At 40.0% G+C, this 27661-nt stretch overlaps 2 protein-coding genes across 4 annotated transcripts in view; one reads left to right on the top strand and one right to left on the bottom strand.

The window, feature by feature from the left end:
• The window catches only part of FOXRED2 (FAD dependent oxidoreductase domain containing 2), an 86176-nt gene that overhangs the window by 17591 nt on the left and 40924 nt on the right, over positions 1 to 27661 (top strand). The window lies entirely within an intron of this gene.
• Positions 8306 to 27348, bottom strand: LOC146833353 (uncharacterized). 2 transcript variants are annotated; one of them, XM_085601107.1, is made up of 6 exons: positions 27271 to 27348; positions 26299 to 27048; positions 21406 to 21465; positions 11679 to 12116; positions 9239 to 9454; positions 8306 to 8662 (listed from the first exon to the last, which is right to left on the bottom strand). In XM_085601107.1, exons 4-6 carry the CDS (start codon positions 12114 to 12116, stop codon positions 8405 to 8407), a joined length of 912 nt encoding a protein of 303 aa, XP_085457233.1. In that variant the 5' UTR covers positions 21406 to 21465; positions 26299 to 27048; positions 27271 to 27348; the 3' UTR covers positions 8306 to 8404. The 2 variants fall into 2 exon arrangements, with proteins under 2 accessions (XP_085457233.1, XP_085457234.1); XM_085601108.1 differs by lacking the exons at positions 26299 to 27048; positions 27271 to 27348 and adding an exon at positions 23583 to 23736.

Here is a 27661-nt window from a genome sequence, read left to right on the forward strand (position 1 = left end):
GCCAGCGCCATCCCATTCTCATCCCCAACTCCAACATGGAGCCGAAGGGGCATCGCCGGACACTGGCACCGACTGGAGTCTTTCCCTTCAGAAGGGGGCCTGAACACTATTCTTTTGGGCTAGGACTTTGGGAAGATTGGGAGGGGACCCTGGACCCTGAGGAATACCAGCCCCTAAACCCCAACATAGACTGGTAAGAGAAATTGGCGGACCCCAGTGGACTGGACACTTGCCCAGATACTGGCATGCAATCTCCTCCTATCGTGGCTACAGGGGACGGAACTTCTTTTGCTATGGTGGTGAGAAGGGCGACCGAGGTCCTGGACCTTAGTCTGCCGTTGGTGGCAGTTAAGACTAACGTCTTGACAGAGGTGCTTCAGCTGGGAATGACCCCCTCAGAACCGCTTTTCCCATTTAATGAAGCCCTTGCAGGTGTCCTGCTTGGGACTTGGTCCAGGCTGTGCACAGGGGCTTCTGTGAACAGGACACTTGCCCATCGCCATCACCCTGCCCCAGGTGAGCCTAGTTCCTTCACACAACACCCTACCCCAGAGAGCTTGGTGGTCCAAGCCTCCACCTCCTGAGTAAATTCTGGCACATTCCCTACCACCCCACCAGATCGGGAATCCAAGAGGCTGGACACCTTAGACAAGACAATGTTTTCTTTCACCAGCCTGTCATGGCAGTCTGTGAACACAGTGTGACTTTTTGACCATTGCTCCCACACACTGTGAGATTCGGTTGCACAGCTGCTGCCCATGGTCCTGGAGGAGGCCCAAGTCATACTCCCCCAAGCTACAGCAGACAGGAGAGATGAAGCCAAGTTCATGGTCAGAAGTGAGCTGGACTCGACAGTCGCTAGGCAGAGCAGTTTCTTTGTGGCCTTATGGCGTCACACCTGACTGAGCACAACTGGCTTTTAAGGGGATGTCCAAGCTTTGTGTATGGACATGCCCTTTTATGGCTCCCCTCTCTTCGAAGACAAGGCAGACTCAGCGCTCGAGCTCTTCAAGGATAACAGAGCTACAACCAGGTTCTTCTGCCTTTTCATGTCTCCCTGCCAATCCCAGTCCACCTTTCGCGGCAGTGGAAGGGACTTCCAGACGTGTTCTTACCCTCCCAGCCACCGCAGCACACCAGCTCCCCAGCCTCTGCGTGACCAAGGACACAATACTCACAAACCCTGTGGTTTGGGCAGCCAGGGATCGGGCCAGTCCAAACCCCCCCCCCCCCCCCCCCCCCATTCAGTGGGAGTCAGGATACACATTACCTGTCTCACTGGAGGTTGAAAACATCAGACTGCTGGGCTCTTCAGATTGTCCAAAGGGGCTACTCCCTCACCTTCGTGAATACCCCTCCACCCATGCCATCCACTTGCGGCAAGTTAATGGAAGACAATCTTTCCTTACTCTACCAAGAAATAGCAGCTTCTGCCAAGGGAGCCATAGAGAGGGTACAGAGGCCAGAAGTTGGTTGTGGTTGTTATTCCTGCTACTTTCTGAAACCCAAAACGAACAGTGGGCATCATCCTATTCTAGACCTGCGCTATCTCAATTTCTTCCTGAAAATTGAGAATTTCGAAATGCTCACACTTGTTTAAGTCTGGTCTGCCCTCGACCTGGGAGACTGGATGGTAGCACTGGACTTGCCAGAGGCACATATCTACATTCCCATTCTGCCTGCCCACAGGCGTTACCTGCGGTTTACAGTGGACCATCAGCACTACCAGTTTGCCGTGCTCCCTTTTGGCCTTACCAGCGTCTCTCAGCCGTTCACCAAGATGATGGCAGTGGTTGCAGCTCCACTGCGAAAATCAGGGGTGTCAGTTTTCTCCTATCTCGACGACTGGCTGTTGAAGGCGTGCTCACACCTGGTATTTGTCTCTCACCTCTAAACTACGGTGAACCTCCTGAACTCGCTGTGGTTCACTATCAACGTGACGAAGTCACACCTGACTCCCTCTCAGAGGCTCCCTTTCATCTAACCTGTTCTAGAAACCGTGCAGTTTCAATCTTATCCTCCCAAAGGACGAGTCCAGGATATTCAGGCTATGATACCATATGTTTCAGCCTCTATACTGGGTTTCGGTGAAACTGACTCTGAGGTTGCTGTGTCTCGTGGCCTCCTGCATATTGCTTGTGACACACGCCTACTGGTAGATGCAGTCTCTGCTTTGGGACCTGAAGTTCTAGTGGGCGTGGCATCTGGGGAATCTGTCAGACATGGTCCAGATTTGAGACGGCATTCCAAACGATCTGCAGTGGTGGTTCATGAACTGCGATTGGGTCAGCGTCAGACCCCTCTCCCTTCCTCAACCAGATCTGAAAACCTGTCTACCCTCCATCAAGGAAATGCTAGTGCAGGTGTTCAGGGACAAAACCACCACCATGTCATACTGCAACAAGCAGGGCGGGGTGGGGTCGTAGACTGTTTTAATGAGGCCCTGTGCCTCTGAACAAGGCTGGAACACCAGAGACTATCCATGGTGGTTCAACACCTGGAGGGCTCTCCATATGCCAGAATGGACAAACTCAGCCGCAGGTGCCTAGTGGATCATGAATGGCTTCTCCATCCGGAGGTGGCACAAGGTCTCTTTCAAGAGTGGAGAGAACCTTGGTTAGATCTGTTCGCCACTGCTGAGAGCGCGCAATGTCAGCAGTTTTGCACGCTGAAGTTTAAACGGCAGCTCTTGCTGGAGATGCTTTTCATCTCAAGTGGAGCTCTGGCCTGCTGTATGTCTTTCTGCCCATACCACTCCTGCCCAGAGTTCTCAAGAAGATCAGTAATGACGGGGCCAAAGTCATCCTGGTGGCTCCTGACTGGGCTTGGAGAGTGAGGTATCCCAAGCTGTTGAGCATGACCATTGGTCCTCCGATCTGGCCGCCCCTTTGGGAGTATATCCTGTCACAACAGCAGGGGAGAGTTCTCCACCTGAACTTGTCAATGCTCTGCCTGAATGCGTGGAGATTGAGTGGTGAAAGGTGACAGCTTTTAACATTTCCACCCAAAATCTGCAATGCTATCTTGCCAGCCAGACATCCCTCTAACAAGACAGTATACGTTTTCCGTTGGGCCAAGTTTGTGGCATGGTGTGCAGAGAAATAGGTTGACCCTCTACTGCCAGAGGAATTAGGATCAGCCCCCTTCCCAAAAACAGGGTAAAAAACCTAGGTATCTTAATGGACAACATTCTATCCATGGAAGAACAGATTAAAACCCTTTCGGGTAAATGTTTTGGACTGATGCGTATGTTAAGGAAGGTCTTCCCATGGATTCCCATCTCCGCTAGAAGGGCCCTGATCCAGGCACTTCTAGTAAGCAGACTGGATTATGGGAATGCTCTCCTGGTGGGGTCTAGGGAAGACCTACTTTCCAGGCTACAAGTAGTGCAAAACACGGCCGCCCGTTTAGCCTTAAACAAAACTCCGCGGACGGCATCCATGCCACTATCAAAAGAGCTTCATTGGCTGCCCATCAGAAAAAGGGCATTCTTCAAACTTGTGTGCCTAGTATTTAAGGCACTCCATGGACAGGGACCTAAATACCTCTTGGAAAAGCTGGAATGGTACACTCCATCGCGACTCTTAAGGTCCAGCAGCCAAAAGCTTCTCCTAGTGCCCAAAATCAAAAAAGCAAAGATAGGGGGCCGTGCCTTTTCCTATATGGCTCCGAAACATTGGAATGCATTACCTCTAGAACTGCACTCCTGGCCCTCGCTAACCAGTTTTAAGAAACTTTTAAAAACCTGGCTATTCAACTGATACATGTCACCGTAGAAGCCTGCCGCCCAGGCGCCGAGAGATCCCCCTTGGGGATGATTTATGCACCATATAAATAAAAATAATAATACTGCATCCCTTTGCCAGGTCCTTCTATTTATCCCTTCTCTTGCCCAGCAGTTTTTTGCCATCACATCCTTTCTACGGTTGCCAGATCCGCCTTCCCTGTCCAAATCTCTTTTGTAAATAGGTTTTTGAAAGGTCTGTAACTCATGTTTCTGCCTTTACCCTTCATCATACCTCATCGGGACCTTAATCTAGTACTCACCTTTCTGATGTGCATTCCCTTTGAGCCACTGCACAACTATGCTCTCAGGCTACGTACCATCAAGACAGCCTTTCTAGTGGTGAAGAAATCTGCCTGGAATGTGAGGGAGCTTCAGACTTTGTCATACAAGGCTCCACACCTGAATATCTTGCCAGACAAGCTGGCTCTTCACACTAGAGCTTCCTTCCTGAAGAATGTTGTCACTCCATTAGTGAATAGGTCAGTCTATCACCCTGCCTACCTTTGATGCTCTGCCACATCCCTTTAAGGAAGAGGAGCGACTCCACTGACTGGACCAAAAAAGCGTGTTGTTGTTCTACCTTGACCAGACAGAAGAGTTCCGTGTGGACAACCAACTTTTCGTGGGGTGTTTCGGAGCGAAGAAGGGAGAGGCAATGAGAAACAGAGCATCTCCTGATGGATTCATGGTCTGCATTCAAATCTGCTACAAATTGGCCAAGGAGCAACTCTCTGAGGGCTTGCATGCTCATTTTACCAGAGTCAAGGTTGTGACCACTGCGTTAGCACATGGAGTTCCAGTCCTGGACATCTGCCAGGCAACAACGTGGGCTTCTCTGCATATGTTCACCAAGCATTACTGCCTGGACAATCAGGTCTGTCCAGACTAGCATTTTGCTCGTTCAGGCCTGCTGGACTTTTTAGTGCAAAATGGTATCACAGACCCAGCACCAGGGAAGCATTGCTTCAGTATCTCTTCTAAGATAAGGTATCTGCAGCTTGAAGTCTATCAGATGAAAAAGTTACTTACCTTTGGTAATGCCTTATCTGGTAGAGATTCCATCTAGCTTTCCAGCTCTGCGAACAAATTTCTAGCGACACTGCTGTTCCCTTTTTCATGGTCCTAGTTTTTAGGTCTCGCCTAGCGTTGCAACGCGCATGCGCTGCTCGCTCGGCGAGACATATTGTGGATGAGGAGATTTCAGAAGGGGACTTGAAGCCCCGCCCCTCATTTTCATTGGCTGGCGCCATCGTTTATGTAAAACGGTGACCTCCCATTGAAACTGAGGTTTTTTGTTTTCCGCCCTTTCCCCTTTTCGTCTGGCCCATCCGGACTGGATTGCCTGCTTCACGGCTGTCGTGAAGCAATTTCTTATCTCATGGAGGCGTGTAGTGAGGGATCATGTTTCCGAAGTGTTGTTTTTTCAGACTGCGCTTGTTTTTATTTTCACCACGGTCCGCTTCGGCCACGCTTGTGTTTTTAAAGCACTCTGGCTGATTTCCCGAGACTGGGGCGCAAGTGGGTCTCCCTTGGTGTCCTTCTCACTTGCACACACAGGCACTTCCTGCTTCACAAAGGTTCTCACACAGCAGCGGCAGTCACCGGGGAGTGCCTGCGCACCGTACCTGTGGTGTGCTATAACGTGTCAGCATGGAACTGTAGTGTAGTTCCTATGTCCCTGATAGGCTCTGCGCATTGGAATAATATACACTATAGATTTGACATAGGACTGAGGTCAATATGTCTCTATCGAGTACATTAAACTTAATTACTTGTGTGTGCCAGCTAACTCAGAGGTCACTAGAAACTTCTCGAATATATAAGAAGGGATTCGTTTCTGACAACCGCATAAACATGACAACTTTGTTTCCCTTACAGTCGAAACAATCTCAGAACCGTGGAAAAAATAGATAACAGTTTCACTCAGTCAATCATGCATGCTTCGTTTCTACAGAGTTGCACAGAAATAGAGAGACGGGCTTTTCAATAAAAAGGGTTTATTGAACAGGCTTATTTCTCATGCAAGAGATATGAACTGCTACAATCGTAAGACAGGCTGCGAAGTACAATATGTGCAGAGTTAGCAGTAAGATAAAATAATACTGCAATAGCATGGTTTGTAGCTATGACATATATTAATTAAAATACATACATAAATAACACAGGCTAAAATGTGAATACTCATCTGATGCTTCTAAATAGTTCTACCCCAGTATACCTAACTTAAGTGTAGTATGAGGTAATAAGTAGGTGCTGTTTTCTAAAGTATAGCTAGCTATAGCTATAGTTTTAGTTTTGCCAAGAGTTGCCAAAAGTTTCTCTAAGTTCTAGTCTGCTCCATACCTTAGAATGTGTGAGGTTGGAATCTCTTTCCGGGACTCGATATCTAACACCCCGCAAGGGGAGTCAGAAACACTGGAGCTGGATTTTCTGCGAGGAGGATGACCGCGTCTAGTCAGTGCATCAGGCTGGAACTCGATCTCCTTCCGAACTTGCCGTGGCGAACCGCAAGTAGGCGGTCGAGCTGGACCATACCGGAACCGTGGTTTGCCAGGGCAAGTGCAGGTATATTTATACCTTGAAGGTGTTTAGGAATGCCTGTATTGACATACAAGTCGGGCATCGGAACGTCATGAATGAACCCCTAAGGAATAGATGTTCATGCATAATAAATGAGTTCTTGGGAGAAATCAATATCCAAGCAAGGGAAATTCATAAAGGCTTAAGAGTCTGGTTTTCCAAGAACTCGTTGTGACGTGGATGGTCGGATGTAGGAGACCATGGCTGTATTTGGTTAGCATGGACAATGCCTAAATAAGGGCTGGATTTTCTATGCCTAAATAAGGGCAATATGAATTGTACCTATATAAGGGCATAAATCGGGAAACCTATATACGGAATCTAAATCTACACACAACACCCACTCCAGTTTCGTATAAACGACTTTACTAAATCCTAAACATACTAAACATGTCTAAAAGAGAATATCGCATGATAATCGAAAACATGCTAAAACAGATCTAAAAACATATGTCCTAAAAATGCATTACAAACCCATTGCTATGCATAAGGTGCTGTACATATTAAAAGCACTGTTTATTCTAAGTATATGCATGCATTGAAAATGCCAACAAGAATGAACGAATGAGATCTATACATATGATGAAATGGCTTGTTAATACAGAAGAACAAGCATTTACAATGCAATGGTCTCGGCAATATTATAGGTAGAGCTTTTGGTATTGCTCATTAATTTGGAATCATTATTGTATCCCTAAGTAAATGGCATTCTCCTTTTTCTTCCCATGATTTTTTGTATATGTGATATATATTGCATTAGCAGAGAGAGAGTGAGGTATTGAAAGTGATTGAGGTAGTGAGAGAGAGCGAGGTAGATAGAGTGAGGTAGTGATAGAGAGCGAGGTAGATAGACTGAGGGAGTGAGATAGATAGTGAGGTAGTAGAGTGAGGTAGTGAGAGAGTGAGTTAGTGAAAGAGTGAGGTAGAGGGAGAGAGACGTTGTGTGGTAGTGATATATAAGCATGCAGTGATGTTGTGATGTAGTGAGATAGTGATTGAGGTAGTGATATAAATAGGTAAAGTGACTTAGTGAGATAGAAAGAGTGATGTAGTGAGTGAGAGAGATTGAACTTGTGATATAGAGATTGAGAGAGTGATGTTTTTTTTTGGGAGAGCAAAGTACTAAGATAGTGATGTAGTTAAATCGAGGGGAGTAGTGAAGTATAGAGTTATGTAGTGTGAGAGAGTGAGGTTGTGATAGAGTGATTTAGTAATAGTGAGAGCTATTTTCTGACGTAGTGAGATAGAAACAGTGAGTGTTGTTGTGAGCTTGAGAAAGTTTGAGGTAGTGAAAGATTTAGAGGTAGTGATGAATGTTGTGACGTATTAATATAGAAACTGAGTGTGATGTAGTGAAGCAGTGAGATAGTGATGTATTAAAAGAGTCAGTGTAATGTAGTTGGTGTATTTGAGAGAGAGAGAGTGAGGTAGTGAGATAGAGAGTGAATTATTAAATTATAGAGAGAAGTATGTGAGGTAGTGAGAGAGTGATGTAATGAATTTGAGAGTGTGTTATTATATAGTGAGGTAGTGAGATATAAATAGATAGTGATGTAGTGACAGAGTGAGTTAGTGAGCTACAGAGAGTGATTTGTTTAAGTAGTGTTTCCCAATTAAGCAATATACTTGTACACAAAGATGTATATACATTAACATAGCGCAATATAGTGACAAATCTATAGCTAAAATTGTACACACACACAGAGCTATCGACTCACATACTGATGTATTCATACATCCATAGCTTAGAAGTAGATACTTAGCAGTAGTGTGTGTAATATTTATTTGAGTGTTGCGAAGGGCAGTTTATTGCACGTAATACATACATATTTGGTAATATGTACGTCTACATCTTCAATGTATGCCTATTTATGTATATATGCATGTATAGTTTACCCCAAATTTATTTGTTTCTTGTAATCCATGAGTAACGAAGCCTGTTTATCTGCTTTTATTATAGAAATTTTTGTATATACATTGTTAACAAATTATTCAAATTTTACATTAGTGTTATGTTTAAAAGATTCGTTAGCAAGATTATTCGACAATTTCTAGAATGCATCCATTTCTAAATATAACATTTAAAGTTGTTGGTAAATGATGCATGAGAGTTTCTGAAAAATCTTCTACATCTGTTGGAATATTGAGGTAGTCCATTAAAATAGTATTTTCGATGTCCATGGATTTGAAAAGTTCATTGTCTTGTATTTGTACCGTTATGGTACTTTTTTCTTGTGTAGTATTTTCAATTCCATATATAGTAATGGTAATTTTTTCCAAAGGTGGTTCTATTATCTGCAAAGTAAAACAGAATTATTAATAGAGGCATATAGTGTGCATTAAGTTTATATTTATTTTTTGGAGTAGTATAGATGTTAAGTGATATAGAAAGCGATAGATATAAAGAGAGAGAGTGAGGTAGTGAGTTTGAGAGTGAGTGAGTTAATTTTTTGGATGGATATATAGAATTTGTGATGAATTGAGATAGAGAGTGAGTTAGTAATAGAGTGATGTAGTGATGTTTGGAGAGAGAAATCTTGTAAGATAGTGAGGTAGTGAGTTAGAGTGCAGTATTGAGATAGCACTAGATATTGAGTGAGAGATTGAGTTATAGAGAGTGAGTAGTGTATATTTTGAGTGAGGCATTGAAAGTGAGAGTGTGAAGGAGTGAGATAGAAAGTAATGGAGCGATGTAGTGATATAGAGTGAGAGTGAAGTTATGATGTAGTGACCTGGAGGCATTGATATATACATAGATAGTTATCCATACATATAGACAGACACCTAAAAACATACACTGATGCACATACACTGAGCTACACACATAATGACCCACACAGGTATACAATGTAAAAAAGATTTTGCACTTACTTCTATATGTGTATTGTGAGTAGTATTTAACATTTTTTCATTATTAAATTCGTGGACGGTCAAGTGTGTCATTCTCACATAATTTCCAAGTGTAATTGGGAATTCCGTTGCATTTCTCCACAATGTTATTTTAACAGAGTCTGTCGTGTCAATAAGTGTAATGGATTTTAATTTTGTTTCTTGTCCTGCGATAAAAATGTTTTTAGTTTCTTCTTCCTGTGAAATAAAGCAAATTTAATTATTACTTTTTGTATATGTAGTTTTAGTATAACAGAGTGCGGTGCAGACAGAGTGCGGTGCAGACAGAGTGCGGTGCAGACAGAGTGCGGTGCAGACAGAGTGCGGTGCAGACAGAGTGCGGTGCAGACAGAGTGCGGTGCAGACAGAGTGCGGTGCAGACAGAGTGCGGTGTAAAGAGAATGTGTTGAAGACAGTGTGGTGTATAGAGAGTGTGTGGAATAGAGATTTGTGCCGAAAGAGGGTGGTGCAGATAGTGTATGAAGAGAGTGTGTTTACGAGAGTTTTGTGATGCGAGTGTGGTTAATAGAGTGTGTTTGTAAGATTGTTTTGGAGAGCGGGTGTGGGGAAGAGAGCGGGTGTGGGGAAGAGAGCGTGTGTGGGGAAGAGAGCGTGTGTGGGGAAGAGAGCGTGTGTGGGGAAGAGAGCGTGTGTGGGGAAGAGAGCGTGTGTGGGGAAGAGAGCGTGTGTGGGGAAGAGAGCGGGTGTGGGGAAGAGAGCGGGTGTGGGGAAGAGAGCGGGTGTGGGGAAGAGAGCGGGTGTGGGGAAGAGAGCGGGTGTGGGGAAGCGAGCGGGTGTGGGGAAGCGAGCGGGTGTGGGGAAGAGAGCGGGTGTGGGGAAGAGAGCGGGTGTGGGGAAGCGAGCGGGTGTGGGGAAGCGAGCGGGTGTGGGGAAGCGAGCGGGTGTGGGGAAGCGAGCGGGTGTGGGGAAGCGAGCGGGTGTGGGGAAGCGAGCGGGTGTGGGGAAGAAAGCGGTTGTGGGGAAGAGAGCGGTTGTGGGGAAGAGAGCGGTTGTGGGGAAGAGAGCGGTTGTGGGGAAGAGAGCGGTTGTGGGGAAGAGAGCGGGTGTGGGGAAGAGAGCGGGTGTGGGGAAGAGAGCGGGTGTGGGGAAGAGAGCGGGTGTGGGGAAGAGAGCGGGTGTGGGGAAGAGAGCGGGTGTGGGGAAGAGAGCGGGTGTGGGGAAGAGAGCGGGTCTGGGAAAGAGAGCAGGTCTGGGGAAGAGAGCAGGTCTGGGGAAGAGAGCAGGTGTGGGGAAGAGCGCCTCTTTGGGGAAGAGTGGGTGTGGGGTATAGTTTTGGAAGAGAGTGTTGTGCATGAGAAAGTTTTGTGATGAGAGTGTGGTTAATAGAGTCTGTTTGTAAGATTGTTTTGGAGAGCGGGTGTGGGGAAGAGAGGGGGTGTGGGGAAGAGAGCGTATGTAGGGAAGAGAGCGTGTGTGGGGAAGAGAGCGTGTGTGGGGAAGAGAGCGGGTGTGGGGAATAGAGGGGGTGTGGGGAATAGAGGGGGTGTAGGGAATAGAGGGGGTGTGGGGAAGAGTGCAGGTGTGGGGAAGAGTGCAGGTGTGGGGAAGAGTGCAGGTGTGGGGAAGAGAGCTGGTGTGGGGAAGAGAGCGTTTGTGGAGAAGAGAGCGTGTGTGGTGAAGAGAGCAGGTATGGGGAAGAGAGCAGGTATGGGGAAGAGAGCGGGTATGGGGAAGAGAGCGGGTATGGGGAAGAGAGCAGGTATGGGGAACAGCACCTTTTTGGGGAAGAGTGGGTGTGGGGTATAGTTTTGGAAGAGAGTGTTGTGCATGAGAGATTTGTGATGCGAGTGTGGTTAATCGAGTCTGTTTGTAAGATTGTTTTGGAGAGCGGGTGTGGGGAAGAGAGGGGGTGTGGGGAAGAGATCGTATGTGGGGAAGAGAGCGTGTGTGGGGAAGAGAGCATGTGTGGGGAAGAGAGCATGTGTGGGGAAGAGAGCGTGTGTGGGGAAGAGAGCGTGTGTGGGGAAGAGAGCGTGTGTGGGGAAGAGAGCGGGTGTGAGGGAAGAGAGCGGGTGTGAGGGAAGAGAGCGGGTGTGAGGGAAGAGAGCGGGTGTGAGGGAAGAGAGCGGGTGTGAGGGAAGAGAGCGGGTGTGAGGGAAGAGAGCGGGTGTGAGGGAAGAGAGCGGGTGTGGGGAAGAGAGCGGGTATGGGGAAGCGAGCGGGTACGTGGAAGAGAGCGGGTATGGGGAAGAGAGCAGGTGTGTGGAAGAGAGCAGGACTGGGGAAGCGAGCATTTTTGGGGAAGAGTGGGTGTGGGGTATAGTTTTGGAAGAGAGTGTTGTGCATAGAGAGGTTTTTTTTTTTTTTGGCTGAGTGTGTGTTCTGTTGACTGTGCGAGTCTAGAATATTGTAACAACAAGTTTACTGTTTTTCTAAATTTATATTTTACTTATAAACTTACCTCTGATATAGTCCCCGATATGGTCATTAATGTCCGTAACTTTGCTTCTCGGATTGTTTTAATAGGTGATATTGGTGGAGCTGGTGGCTCTAGTATGTTTTGCGCTTCGTGTAGGATTTCACTTGGAAGCGTTAAAGGCAGCATCCTCGATATTTTGGTATGTTTCGTTAATAGAATAACATTGTTTTTGGCTAGGAAATTCCTTATAATAATTCCATTCCCTTTTTTTGTTTGATTGAAAAAATTGTCGTTATAGCATGTGGCTTTAATAGAACCACTTTCATCTGCTAGTGCTAGGTGGTACAAGATTTTGTTTTCTTGCTTTGCATTGCGGTAGTGTGTTTTCTGCGAACATGTTACAATATTTGCTCTTATAGCCTTTTGAAAAGGTTTGCTCTCTTGTTGTTTCCCCATCTTAATTTCTTGGATCGAAATCATCTGAAAGGAGAATAAATTGTGAGTATATATTTCCGAATTAACTGTTTAAATTGTTACGGTATTACAAACTAAGTAATTCAATTTTAAAGCCTGCTTACTAAATAGAGAGAGTTATTTAATAAGAAAGAGTGAAGTAGATACGAGAGTGAGGTAGTAATAGAAATCGAGATTGATGTATTGAAAGCCTGATGTCGTGAGGGTGAGTAATGTTGTGAGGTTGTGAAATAGAAACAGAGAGTGATGTTGTGAGGTAGTAAGAGAGTGAGTTATTGAAAGTGCGATTGTAATTTTTTCAATGCGCTAGAAATATTGAGATAGTGAGATACTGAGATATTGAGAGAGTGATGTAGTGTGTTAGAGAGAGTGAAGTTGTAAGGTAGCGAGATAGATAGTGTATTCGAGAGTAAGTGATGTAGTGTATGTTTGCGAGAGTGACTTTTGATATAGTGAGGTAGTGAGAGGGAAATTGTGAAATATAAATGGCTATAGTGATGTTGTGAGATAGTGACTTATTGAGTGAGAAAGTTAAGTTGTGAGATATTATGTTAGAGAGTGTCGTAGTGAGAGAGTGATGTTTTGTGATATATTGAGGTATTGAGTGATATAGTTAGTGTATGTAGAGTTATTGTGATGCTGTGCTATATAGAGAGTTGAGCAGTGAGGTAGAGAGTGGAGGTAGAGAGAGTGATTTAGCTCGTGAAAGAGAGTGAAGTAGTGTGAGAGAGAGAGTGAGGTGGTGAGGGAGTCAGGTAGTGAGAATTTTTTGGCGAGAGAGGGAAGTAGTGATAGAGAGAGAGCCAATTACACATATATATATAGACCCATAGAGACAGAGCCACACACAGACACAAAGTCTATCATTCAGACACACATACAGAGCAGGGCATAATGACACAGCTATATACACAGAGAGCTACCAATACATATACAGAGCTACAGACATACATATACAGAGCCACAGACGTACACACATACAAACTCACGTAACACACATAGTAAGCCAGCCACATAAAGATACTGAGCCGATAAAACACACATATATACACAACATGCTTTTTAAATTGCTACCCATAAGGCTTTGTGATCACTATAATATGACTCTAATATGCCATAGTTTCTTATGTGTACATTAGTATAGATATGATCTAATGTTGATTTGTAGTCAGTTGTATATTGTGTGATTATTTGCTGACATTGAAATTCGTCTAGCATATATTGTAATAGTAGTGCTGTGTTTTGTGTTTCTTGTGTTACATCTATGTTGAAGTCACCCATTATTATGTAGTTATATTCAGGGTAAAAGTTTAATATGCTACTTAAAACTTTTAAAAGTGTTTGTATATGTACATGTGGAGGCTTGTATAGCATTACAAATAAGTAGTTGCAATTGTTAAGATGTTGAGTAAAATGTAGAATATCAATTTCGTGTTGTGTTTCATATATTGGCAGTAAGTTAATATTTTTTCGGTAGTAAATTGCTATTCCATGCTTAGTTTGGTGATGGTGGAATTTATCAAATATTAAAAGATGGTACTGTTCTATCAAGAAAGTATTGCTATCCGATGTTCTAGTTGTGTTTATTTCAGTAAAGCATAGAATATCAGCATTCATTATATTGGTGTCTGATTTTAGTGCTGTGTAATTTTTTTGCAGTGATCGTATATTATGTACAATGATATTACACATTTCGTTATAGGTAAATAATTGAGGAACAGACATTTGCAATTGCATATTTGTCCTTAATCTGCCCATTTCTTCATGTACTTTAGAATGGACAACAATTTTCTCCTGCTGAAAGTTTTTAATATAGATGTTACCTAAGGATCTGGCTCTGCTTAAAGCTACATAATGCATATGATGGATTTTGCTATTGTTAAAATGTATGTAAAGTGGTTCGATTGTTTCTCCTTGTGTTCTGTGTATAGTACGTGCAGAGGATTGGCGTAGGGGAAATTGTTTGCGTATAATTGTGATAAATTTGTGTGTGAATTGAAAGTGCCGTGTTATAGCATGTATTGGTGTCCAATGAGGCGCAATGTTAGTTGTATACATGTGTTTATTTTCTAGCCTTGTACTTTTACCAACATTTTCTTTATCAAAATTAATCCATACTACAGTAGGGCTGTTATTTATTGCTTCTACAAATTCAACTATACCTGTCGCACCATTTGTCAAACCATCATTTACATTAATATTGGAAGTTATATCATATCGTAATTTTAAGGCAATGTGTACTATAAATGGCAGTCCCATGGTTTTAGTTGCATTTGTAGGTAACTGAGCTAATATTTTCTTTTTCACAATTTCACTTAAGTCTGCTGCTACTGTATCTATGGCTGTTGCCGTGTAGACAGGATAGTTTAATATGTGTTGTAATAAAACTTCACTATTAATGTTATCAACCTCTTTGTTTGTTGGCATAATATAAGGAATAGTTTTGCTAATGGTTATTGGTGGTTCTAATTCTCGTGTTTGTATCTGTATTATATCTGCATCATTGTGTTTCCCTTCTCTTAATCTGTTTAGTAGTTCTGCAAATGGCAAGTCATTTAGCTGCCGCATAATTTTTGTTAATTCAAATAACTTAAAATGTTCTTGCCATAGATTAGTACTTACTGGTCTGTATGAATGCCTGGGGTTTTCAAAAATGTACGTGTCAAAAACTGGTTTCAATTGATAAAAATCTCCAATTGCTAATATAGATATCCCACCAAAAGGGAGATTGGACATTTTTATTTCTTGTAATCTATTATGTATGAAATTAAATAAATTAGCCCCTACCATTGATATCTCATCAATTATTAGCAATTTAAGATGCATTAACTCGTTTTGTAGTGTACTCCTGCTCTCATGAGTTAGTGGTTTATGAGTTAGTGTTTGTGAAACTGGTATTTTAAACGTACTATGTAGTGTTTTTCCATGAATATTATGTGCTGCTTTGCCTGTAGGAGCTGTAAGCAGTACATATATGTTGTCTGGATTTTCCCCTGCTCTAGTATTGTAGTATCGTAGTAATGTTTGGTAAAGCGCTGTAATAAGGAAACTTTTACCTACTCCTGCACCACCTATACAAAATGTGTAGCAGGGTTCTTCTTTTGTTTTTATCCAATTTAAGTGATGGTATATAAAGTTAAGTTGCTCATTTGTCAGATTTTGCATTATGTTGTTATACTGTTCATTTGGCATTAAATTATTGGTTATTGCTTCTTCAATACTTGTACTTCTAATGCCTAAATCGAATGATAAGTCATATAGTAATTGTTCATTAACTGGAATTTGAGGATATATGGTGTCATCTGTATTCATATCTGTTTGGGGTACAATCAATGGTTCTACTGTAATGTTTTCAGTCTCAATGTTTTTTAGTGTTTTATTATATCTATTATGGTGAAAGTCAACAGTGCTTTTAATTTCTAAATAGCGTTCATAATATGTTTTTTTGTGGCCAATTATTAGATGTTCTACTCTCCATGGATAATAAAGCATTATCAATTCGCGATAGTAATTTTCAGAGTCATTTTTTTCGTTAAATCTACAATAGCGAATTATTTTAGGGTTTTTCCGTTTTATATATTCATTTTCTATTATTTCTTCTTGTATATTAATTGTAAGTTCTTCCTCATCTGAGCTATAAAAGTTATTTTCTGCTAGAAAATTGTCATGGTCTGTTTCTTGTTGCCCTTTTTTTTTTTTTCTTCTCATCATACCTAGATGCATAGTCAGCTAATGTACAGGTTTCTAAATTTTCTGGCCGTTTGCTGTACTTTACTATAATATTTTCAAATTGTATTTTATGAGAAGTATCTGGCAATAAATTAATAGTCTCCATATCTTTTAATAAGTATGTACGCTTTTCTGGTGGGCTTGTATTAATGAATACAAAAGAGCGCGAACTTTTCCGTAATGGAATTTGAAGTATAAGATAAGCTGCCTCTTGTGCACTTATTTCAGTACAGTTTAAGAATTTGTTACCTATATGCTTAAGTTGATCTTTTATGCTAGGATTGTGATATACTTCTTTTGCAGCTTGTGCAATTATTCTGCTCATCCCACGTTGAGATTTACTAATATATGAAACAATATATACAGCACATGCATATGCATCTAAGATGTATTGGATATCAATATTTGCTTGCCATGCTTGTAAAATGGTAGTATTGTAGTTATTTATAAAGCATTCAGATGGTGCTCTTTTTAGAAAAATTGTTTTTTTCCCTATTATTGACTGTATACACAATAGATACTGTTTTAAATTTAGTTGCATTGTATTTAAGAACTCATCAAAAGTATAACTTTGGAAGTCTTGTGTGTTCATAGTTAGATGTATTAGATCAATTTGTTGAAGGAGTTCTTGATTAGTTTTGTCTAGTTCTAATTGCTCTAATATATAAGTTTCAGGCATGGGATATTTTGGGTATTGATATTTGCATGTTCTTTTATGCTTGATCCTGCAATTTTTTGTATGCCCATGCCTTTGGAGGGGTATTAAAGGCTCTATGTTTGGATCTTGTGTCTTTGCACATGTTATATACTTATTTATAAAAGTAATAACTTCATTGAGCTCAGAATTTTCATATTGTGGTGCATTTTCTATCCATATTATAGCATGTATATGTGGTGATCCCCGTTGTTGGAATTCTACTCTATAAAAGAAATCTAAAATGTTGCCAATTGGGTTACTTTCATGTAATAAAATACAATTAAATAGCTTTCTAACCTGAAAATCAAAATGCCTTGCACATGTAATGGGATTTTGTTGGATTAATGTGCATTTTGTTTCCCATGACATACTTGCAAATTCTTCTTGTGTACATTCTTTTTTTTTCTCTGTGCGTAATAAGATATTGATTAAATGATACCATTTTGTTTCTGCAGCTGACAAAGTTAAAAAAAAAGTTGGTATTCCCAATTGTCTTATCATAGCAAATAGGTCTTTTTTGCATTGCTCCCAATATGGTGGTGAACTACGTATAGTCTTTAGTATTTTGTACCCCTCATTATATTGGAGAATACAGTTTAATTTTTCTTTTATGTCTTTTGCAGTTATCACTTTACCATTATTAAAGTATTTCCTAAGTGAGATGTATATTTTGCTATGTATTTGTTTTATACGTAATTTAGCCAATTTAAAGAAAACATTTGTTATACACTTTGCTACTCTTTGATCATGACTTCTTAATTCCCATTGACATATAGTGCTATAATGTATTGGTACATGCCTTTCTTTATTAGTTGGTCTTCGCTTTCCGCAAAATATTGTAGGGAAAGCTAAATATTCTGAATCTATATCTTCATATAGACCTCTTGGTGTGTTATGTTCTGCAGGTGCTAAATTTAAAATATTTATGTTTTCTGTAGTTATTGTTTCATTAGTTAGCATAGTATCTAAATTTCCTGTGCCAATGTTGTCTTCAGAATCTGATGTATTATTTGTATCTGAAGTGTCATTACAAGGTGGTATATTTGGCGCTGTATATTCCCAATCAGGATTAAGGGTAACTCCATATTCTTTGAACATACTGCTATTAGTTGCTAGATATAGAGCTGCATGTTTTACTTTATTTGGGCGAACATTTTCAAAATGGGTAAAAGATTTATAACTTAATTTTCTTTTCAATTTAATGGGAATGGTCATGTTATCATTGATTTGCCTTGGTAAAACAGTAACAGTTCTCATAACATCTGCAGGTACATTAACTACTGCACCTGAGAGACATTTTTGGAATCCGCGTGGTAGTGTTCTAATTTGTACAAAAGGGATTCTGGGTGCTACTAATCTTTCTTCTAAATTATGCAAGTGTAAGGCTGCTGGGATATCCGGAAATGACATTTTATTATAAATAGAACAAGGCGGTATTTTTTTTTTAGTAATATAGCTATAACATGTTTTACATATCTCATCTGTTTGTAGTTCACTAATGTTACATGTTATGAATTTTTCGTTAGTTCTAATATTGTTTGTTTTTTGCAAGTTTTGCTTATGCCACAATTGATTGCAAATAGTGCAAGCATACTCTGGACCATAGGTTATTTGGGCATGAAAGTCATTAATTATGCTGTTTGTTCTTTGTAACCTTTGATTAATATCTGTGCTATGTGTATTATCTGTTTTTGGCGTACGTTTTCTTTTTCTTGTATTTAGCTGAACTTCTATTGTACTACTTTGTACAGCATCACTATGTGTAAATGTGTCTGTTCCCACATTAGTATTGCGATTTTGTACATTAGAATGTACAATTTTTGGGGGGGGGGTTGTTAACTGTGTTCAAATTTGCATCTTCTACTTGTATGTTTGTTGTTGGCATATGGGTTAATGCATTAGAAGCTATCTTTGTTTTATGAACATATAATTTTTTTTGAAACTTCATTTTACCTTTCCTGTGTTTTTTTTGCGTTGCCTTAAGTGAAGCTTGCATAATTGTGTTTATTTTCACTGGTGTTAGTTGTAAAGTAACAGTTTGTGAATGGGTTAGTATTTCTTTATCAACTACCTTTCTAATGTAATCTATCAGTCCATCAATAGTTTCAATTCGTATAGCAAAACATGTTCCATTTGGATGTGGTATAGCATTTTTATCTTGGCTATGCGAATGAAATGTAAAATATGCATCAAGAGTTTTAAATACAGAAATTGCATAGTTTCCTATACCTATTAATCCACCAGTGTCATCATTAATAGTTGAAGCTATTGTTGTTAAAAATTTGTCATTCCTAAGTAGTTCTTTTTCCGGGATTTTGCTTTGAAATTCTTTTTTAAGCTTTATAGAATATATTATGCTATTGTGGCATATGTAATTTGGTAAATTATGTTGCTCACAATCTTCTGTATTTAGCGCGTGCATTTCTGTATTTAAAGCATCTGCAAGATCCATAATGTTACGCAAATCTAAAGTATTCCAAGTAGATGCTGGTTTACATTGGTTATAGATAATAGCAAATACAGTATTTGTTAGATTTTTCGAATTTGGTGATATCTTATTAATATTGATCTCTTCTGGCTTTTTTTCTGTTATATTGAAAGTATGTGTTTGTTGTGTTGCTTGTGTTAAAATAGTAGCATTGATGTTGATATTGCCAGTGTTTTGTACTGTTTTTGGCAATATGCTATTGGGTATACTTTCTGAGACTAATAATGTATTACTTTCAGTAATACAGATATCTGTACGATGGCTATTATCTTCATATGTGTTTCTATGTAAATTTGTATCTGATGTATGTTGTTTGGGATGTATGTTTATATGTGTGAGTGTTTTCTTAACGATATCTGCATATGTGTTTGCAGTAGTACTCTTGTGTGGTATACTATTACATTGTGGTATACTTATGTTACTGCTATTAGTTGTAGACAGTGTTTTAGGTGTTTCAGTAAGAGTACTTGGATATGTTGTCGTACTAATCTTATTTAATGATGTGGATGGCTGTTCTATATTTTGCAAATGGCTATTAAGTATTTTAATGTTGTTTTTGGCTGCTTGTATACGTGTTTGAAATGCGTGTGTAAAAAAATTACTACATGCCTCAGTCGAATGCACATAAATATTTTTAACTGGGACTGTAGTCATATTTCTTTCATTAGTGAGTATGTGTTTTTGTAGCGATTCTTTTTTAATTGTACTTATATGTATAGGAGTTCATTCATATGCTACACAATTACAATTGGGGGACTTAAGACTTTGTGCAAGTTTTGTAATGTAGTCTATAAGTTCATAAAATGCCATTTGTAAAGTAATACATGTGCCATTTGGGTGAGGCATCCCTGTGTTGTCACGGCTATGTGAGTCAAATACATAATATGTATTGTTATTATTTACAATGGATATAACATAAATATCCATGCAAAGTAAAACACCAGAATGCAAATCTAGCGCTGCTTTTAATACTGTTTGCATATTTGGGGAAGATGGCTCAAAATGGGTCAATATGTCTCCATAAGAAGGTTCTTTAAGTTTAAGTGCATATATTAATGTATTGTGTTGTATAAAATTAGGTAAATCGTCAGGGTGCATAAGCTGTTGTTTATTAATGGAATGCATATCTTTATATAAAGCATCACCTAAGTCCATAATGTAATGTAAATCTTCTATGGTCCATGTATTTGCATTTTTGCAATAGTTGTGTATAATTGCAATTGTGCTATTTGGCAAACATTGTTTGCCTCTTGAATTACCAGAAAATCGAACATTACCCTGATGATAATCAGCCTGCAGTACCCTTTTCATATTTATTATTACAGTAAGTTTCCTATAATATGGTTGGACAAAAACGATAGTGTGCAGGTTAGAATTGTACACTATGTATTCCCTCAGTGTGTAGAGAAACCAAATATTAAGTAACTGGTTTTAATATGGTACCTTGAATAGGAATTAACGATCTATGCTGTTATGCTAAAATATGTGCCTGTGTTACGCTACAGTTTTTGAAAGCGAATAAATGTATATTCCATGTATGTATTTTGTCTTTGTTTATCTCTACTTCGATCTTATATATCTCTATATATATATATATATATATATATATATATATAGATATATCGACCTATCTGTATAAATATATATCTCTATACCTATATATATATATCTATATATATTAATATACATATATAGATAGATAGATAGGGATAGATATAGATTGAGACCGACTAAGATATTGTAGATAAAGTTTTAACCAAATTCAATTCTTACGTAAATCAACTTTTTTTACACAAAGTCTACATAATATTTACTTAACTAGTACAACACTTTTCCTATTGTGTTTGATTGTGTATGTTTTTAGCGTAATTATGAAAAGTTTTCACTTTATAAGATTATTATATATATATATATATATATATAAACGTTATCTATAATTATGTATGTGGGTTTTTTTCTGTGTCAGACTGATTGAGAAACTACTTCCTATATGTATACTAGACGGTGAAAACAAATGTTTAGTATTGTTAGTGATAAGCTATTGGTAAAATTGTCTTTTGGTTTTTAGTAACTGTTTTAGCAGATGGCTTGTTTATGAATTGTAAACAAATATGGTTTAGTGTTAAAAGATGTATTTTTCCTATTACCTCACAATTTTTGTTTGTTGCTATAGTTTTTGAGATATATAGCTATATGTTTCTTGATATAGATCTATCTATGTATATGTGTATATATATATATATATATATATAGATATATAAAACAATATCTAGAGAGTGGAAGTGAGTTCAAACGTGTATTTCCTATGTATCCTATACAGATCTTTTGCAACCACTGTTATTACAAGTACTTAGCTAAACATAATAGTTATGTACTTTTACCTCGATGTTGTTAAGTCAAGGAGTTAGCAGCGTGCGAGTTTGAGGGCAAGAATAGAAAATCTAGGAAAAAAGAAAACAAACATTAATAATAGCGTTAATAATTGCACAATTTAAAATTTAGTCTTATTCAAAACATTAAAAGTATTGAATTCAAGTGTTTAATAGAGAAGGTGTATTGTTGAGCAAGTAGTAATACTGTACTACAGTATTAATATAGAATGTAGATAAGCTTCTATTAAAGATTGTGTATTACGGAGTATTAAAGTGTTGTGTGCATTAATGTGTAAGGACAGTTTTTGTGAATACAGAGTGCACCATGCTCTCTGCACCATGCGCTCTGCACCATGCTCTCTGCACTACGCTATCTGCACTATGCTCTGTGCACCATGCTCATAAGTGTGGTAGAGAGAGTGTGGTACAGAGAGTGTGGTACAGAGAGCGTCATACAGAGAGCGTCATACAGAGAGCGTCATACAGAGAGCGTCATACAGAGAGCGTCATACAGAGAGCGTCATACAGAGAGCGTCATACAGAGAGCGTCATACAGAGAGCGTCATACAGAGAGCGTCATAAAGAGAGCGTCATACAGAGAGCGTCATACAGAGAGCGCCATACAGAGAGCGCCATACAGAATAGAGAGTAATTGAGAGATTAATAGAGAGCATAATCCAGCGAGGTTATTAGAGAAATACAGAGAGGGTAATACAGAGAGGGTAATACAGAGAGGGTAATACGGAGAGGGCAATACGGAGAGGGCAATACAGAGAGGGCAAAGCGGAGAGGGCTAGGCGTAAAGGGCTACGTGGAGAGGGCTACGTGGAGAGGGCTACGTGGAGAGGGCTACGTGGAGAAGGCTACGTGGAGAAGGCTACGTGGAGAGGGCTAGGTTGAGAAGGCTAGGTGTAGATGGCTAGGTGTAGATGGCTATCAAACATAGTTACGTCTGAACATAGTGTGTTTTATTAACAACGTGTAAAGATGTATAGTCCATGTTGTGGTTGTAGCACATGGTGGTAATTCTTGTCCCTGTGTGCAAGAAAATTCTACTGTTATTAAAAGAGTAACAAAAAGCAATGGCAATGTACTAAAATGTAAAAATGTCTTTCCCTTGCTATGTATTAGCGTCAATTTTGTTAAAATGCATTGTATATGTGTAAGCGAAATTATGAACTGCTCAGCTTGCTATAACCCTCTATTGTATCACAAATTTCCCCAGATTAAATTGAAAATCAGTCTTACATTTAAAGTGAACGTGAACAAAGCATTTTTAAACGGATTTTATCTGATTGCACCATATACTGAGATATACTTTGCTTCGGCTATGGATTTGGTAAAGCACTTTAAAATATTACGTTATTTCAATCCCAAAAAAACCCAGCATTGGCTGCCATTAAACTGCATTATGTGTCAGTTATGTGAAAATTTCTAGCGGACATTATTGCAGTGGATTGAGGGGGGAGGTGTGCTGTGCAATGAAATGGCACTAACATTAATGGCTGCTGCACAATTGATAATTAAAATGTACGTAAGTCGCTAAATTTTCCATGCAGTACATTTTAAATTTAAATTCTTCGTACTGTTCATGTTTTTGTCTGTGCGAATGACATGGCACTAACATTATTGGCGGGAAGTAATTCCACAGTAATGTGTAAAGAGAGTTTGTGTGAAGACAGCGTGTAGTGTGTGTGTGTATATACTGTGTGTGTTCAAGGCTCATTAACACCCACCTATGTATTGGTAAGCAGGGGACAGTAAGAGGCATGCATGTGGATCGGTGAGATCAGACCCTTTAATAACAGCCCATGGACCGAAGCATGTTAGGGGCTATGCAATTCCTGTCAATGAAACGGAGGACAAGGGAAGCCGCATGATGCCTGCCACTGGACAGAGTACCGCGAACACTGTATAATACCGCGTGTGGACCAGGGGGCAGGACGAAAGACTGCCTATAGACAGAAGCACAGCATATTATGCAGTATTCAGCCATGAGCCACAAAGCAGGGGGTCTGCAATGCCTGCCCTCTGCTATTTTATCTGCCCAGGGACACGAACACGGTAGGGAGCCTGCCATTACATGTGCTAGGACTAGAAGAAAGATGATGCCCTGCACCACCTGTCTTTGGACTGATTAGCAGGGAACCCATTACAGCAGGGAATCCAGCACAGCGAGGTCTTACCTGCCACTGGCTCTGCTGACAGCAGCATGGAGGGACGCAGAGGAGACCAGCTTCCCCAGCCAAGAAAGGCAGAGCGAAGACTGCAGTGTAGGAGCCTCACGGCAGCCGGGCCCTCACCAGCTGCCCATCGCAGGAATTAACCCCTCTCCAGGACAAGCTCTTTGGTGAGCAGATCTGGATTATCAGCTCGAGTGTGGAAGTATCTAAAACTGTAGCCTGAAGGCACAAGAGACAGGAAGAGCCGAATACCAAATAATGCAAAAACACGTTGCAGCACCGAGACCCACGTAAAGGGATGCAGCAGTAGCCAGTCCCACATTCCATAGGATCCATAGGCCTGTCAGAGCACGTCCAGTCCCACAGAATCGGGTCTTTGGCCTCCTCGAACGCTGTGACACGCCCGGGCAGAAGAACTGATGCATAAGATTGTATAACAACCGCATCCCAAACCCACAAACCACACCAAAAAAGCACGAATGCCTTTAAGTCAACCTCACAAATAGGTGTGAAGTCCTAAACTCAAGTCATGTACAGCTCCTCCAACTCATGGTTTAAGGACAACACGTTTGTATCCCAGCCTCACAAACTACAGCGACAGTATGAGGTGTGTGTCGCACAAACCTGCAATGAAATTTTTTTAAATCATACTTATGATTCACTGTAAACTATACAGCGTGTCCCCAAACTAATTCCAAAGTGACAATAAGTTAAAAGAAGCAATTCCCCAAGGCCTGATTATTAATTACCGAATAGAACGACTAGGTACTGTCTGTTGATAAAGATAACACATTTTCTGTGAGTAGTGCACGCCAATAAACCCAATGTGTACTGAATAATCTGTAAATTAAACTCCTATAAAAAAGGTGTGAAATGACGCGTTGTGAACAGACCAAAAATTGCAAAAGTAGACTGATATAGCTGTATTTGCGCAGGAAACAATAGGCATACATGCTTTTCATTCAATTAGAATGCTAATCCTGTGAATCATGGTTGAACGTATTTTTGCGGTAATAGCAACGGAGACAATAGCACTAAAAACTTTAAGGCGGCATCCCTTTGAATCGATAATTCTGACATGCAGCACAATAAAAGTTATGTGAACGTAGTGGCCCTGTTTAATAGTTACGTTTAAATGCCTCGAAAGCCGTGAACATAAGCAGGGCTGCGGCGCAACGTAAAAAAAAACTGATTTATCCGCTAAAGTTCATATGCAGCCTAATTAAAATTTACACTGTTTGCAATGTTCAATATGTGTGTGAAGCGTTCCGAAACAACTGATTAAAAATACAGGCTAGGCTGCCATTACTCCGCATTATGGCAGTGGGTTGAGGGGGGAGGTGTGCTCTCAAATGAATTGGTGCTAACATTTTTGGCGGCAGCACAATCAGAATATAAACGCAACGTAAGGTGCTCTAAATGTTAAGCAGCAAACAGTCCACGTGAAAGTCTTCGTACTGTTTCTATCTGGTATGTGCGTATACTAACCTATAAATCAGTGCACGTTAACAGAGCTTCTCAAATGAAATTAAACTCTGAGAATAGTACACACTAATCGATATATCACAAATCCCGCCTAGCCTGCCATTACTCTGCATTATGGAAGTGGGTGAAAGAAGGAAGTGTTCTGTACAAAGACATGTCGCTAAGATTAATGGCGGCAAGTAAGTTGAAATTTAAGACTGTAAATTGTTGAGGTACTTTACCAAACCTATTCACTGTATGGAAGCGAAACACCACTAAGGCACATTGTAACTTGCGAAAACGTACATGCAACACGATATCTCCAATCTTTTATCATACTGTTTGATATGTGCTTATTCAAAAGATGATAAATGGGCCCGTAAGAATTGCTACTAACAATAACCAATTCTCTGTTGTAAATAGAAAAATAGTCACAGCATTTATACTCAATGGGCTGCAAAGTACTACAGTATGCGATTAATACATTAGCTCATTCTTGTAATTGACATACAATATCTCCCAAATATTTTTACCAATTAAAAGTATGCAAGGCTGCTAGTAATTAGCAATAACAGTACAGCGTGTCCCCAAAGTAATGGCAACCAATTTTCAGTAAGGTAAGAGAAGCAATTTCAGAAGGCATTATTATTATTTGCAAAATATAACGTCTACGTACTGTTTGTGTGTCCCCCCCAAAAATTCCCTGTGAAAAGTGCATGGCAATAAACCAAATATGTACAGAATGATCTGTATTTTAAACTTAATAAACCAAGTATTGAAATGAAGCTTTGTAAATGTTTCAACTCACTATGTTGCGTTGTAGCAAGGTACTAAACGTCAAAGAATCACCGTACAAAAGGCATAAGAGCACTATGAAGGCATATTTTTACCCGTGAAAATTGGCATGTAACACTTATAAAAAAGTTTTCACCATACTGTTAGACCTATGCATATAAAATAGATGAAAAAAGGGCCCGTAAAAAAGCGCTACTAAAAAAAACGAATTTAGCGTTGCAAATGGAAATATAAGTACAACATATATACACAATGGGCTGGAAGTTAAGCATGAGCGATAAATGTGTAGAAGGAATGATAGTAAATGTGCAAACTTTCCCACTACAGTCTTTTACTTCGAAATAATTACCCAAGTTTACAAAAACAATGTAAGTACAGAAAGCACATAAAATTCACAAAATCGAGGAAAGCCTGATATTGCAAGTGGCTCTTTAATTCCGCTCGGGATTAAGTGACTTACTTGTTTTCCAACGATCGTATCGGTCCGCTCTCTCGAAGTGTACCTGCTGGTTTGTCTTCAAGAAATGTTTCTAACTGTTGCTTGACTCCTTTAAATACTGTAAATGAAAAAAAACGCTGGTTACTTAATTAAATCACAAAAGAGAGACCGCTTTGTAGTTTAAAAGAGCATGTAGGTGAGATGTTGTTAAGGATGTTGATGTCTGGCAGTATGTAAATTGTAGATAGGAGTCTGTCCCTACGAATGAAAGGATAGTGGAGGTTGTGACGTGTTATAATCGTTAGTGCTGATGTGCGAGTTGGGCCTATTTAGAATAACAAAGCATGGTGTTCGTCGTCTGCGAGCGAGATGGCTCCAAGTGGTCTGGCTGTAAAGAAAAAAAAAAGAAAAAAGGGTTAGTTAAACAGAATCTTAGAAACGTAAAAATAATACCCAATTTTACTTACCTTGAAACTTTCGCCTATTTGTACAAATAAAAAAAAACATTTATTTACAGCATGAATATACACAAGATGTTTAACTGACTTTAACAAACAGCAGCCGTTGAACACAGGAAACACGAGATGGGCACGAGGCTGTAAGAGGTGACTAACGCAACACTATCTGATCACGAGCATGAGAAGTGCGGCCAAAGATAGACAATGTTCACAATAAGACTAAGACGCGACCCCTAATCAAATGTCAAACAACCAAAAATAATAAGTTAGGGCTACCTGTAATCACAAACCCGTCCCTCGTCGACGGCCAAAGCTGATCATTGAGGAACGAAGACGCCAAAGCACGGGGCACACATTGAAAGTAAAGAAAAAGACAGATTAGTTCAAAAATTGCAAATAAGTTAACTCCAAAGGCAAAGCTGTCGATTCACGGCTGGCAAAGCACTCCATGCAAGAAAGAAGACGCCAAGACACGGAGCACAGGACGGGACCAGCAAACAAATAGGCAACAGAAATCAAAGCCAAAATGGGTTACCTTGAAACGCATAGTTGACCATTAGCGCCTGGCAAAGGTGTGCATGCCGGAACAAAAACGTGAAATTACGGGCAACAGCTAAAAATATAAAAAACAGACAATTTAGTAAAACCATTCAAAAACGCAAAACAATTAAAATAAAGAAATGCAGCACTTACTTCTATACCTTCCGTGAAGATAACCCCCAACGCCCGCATACTTTAATTTAAATACGTGCCACACCCTGAGGTATCAAAGGCAGCGAAAAGCACATGCGACAAAATTATAAAAAAATTTGCCAACTTTAACGGATATTTGTCTTGCAACCTCTAAATCAATTGTATGAGCCTCAAAAAACTAAGAAACGCAATGACACCACAAACCTGGTTTAAAAAAAGAATTTAAAATCGTT

The sequence above is a fragment of the Triturus cristatus genome, chromosome 4_2 (assembly GCF_964204655.1).
Source record: "Triturus cristatus chromosome 4_2, aTriCri1.1, whole genome shotgun sequence".
Lineage (NCBI taxonomy): Eukaryota > Metazoa > Chordata > Amphibia > Caudata > Salamandridae > Triturus > Triturus cristatus.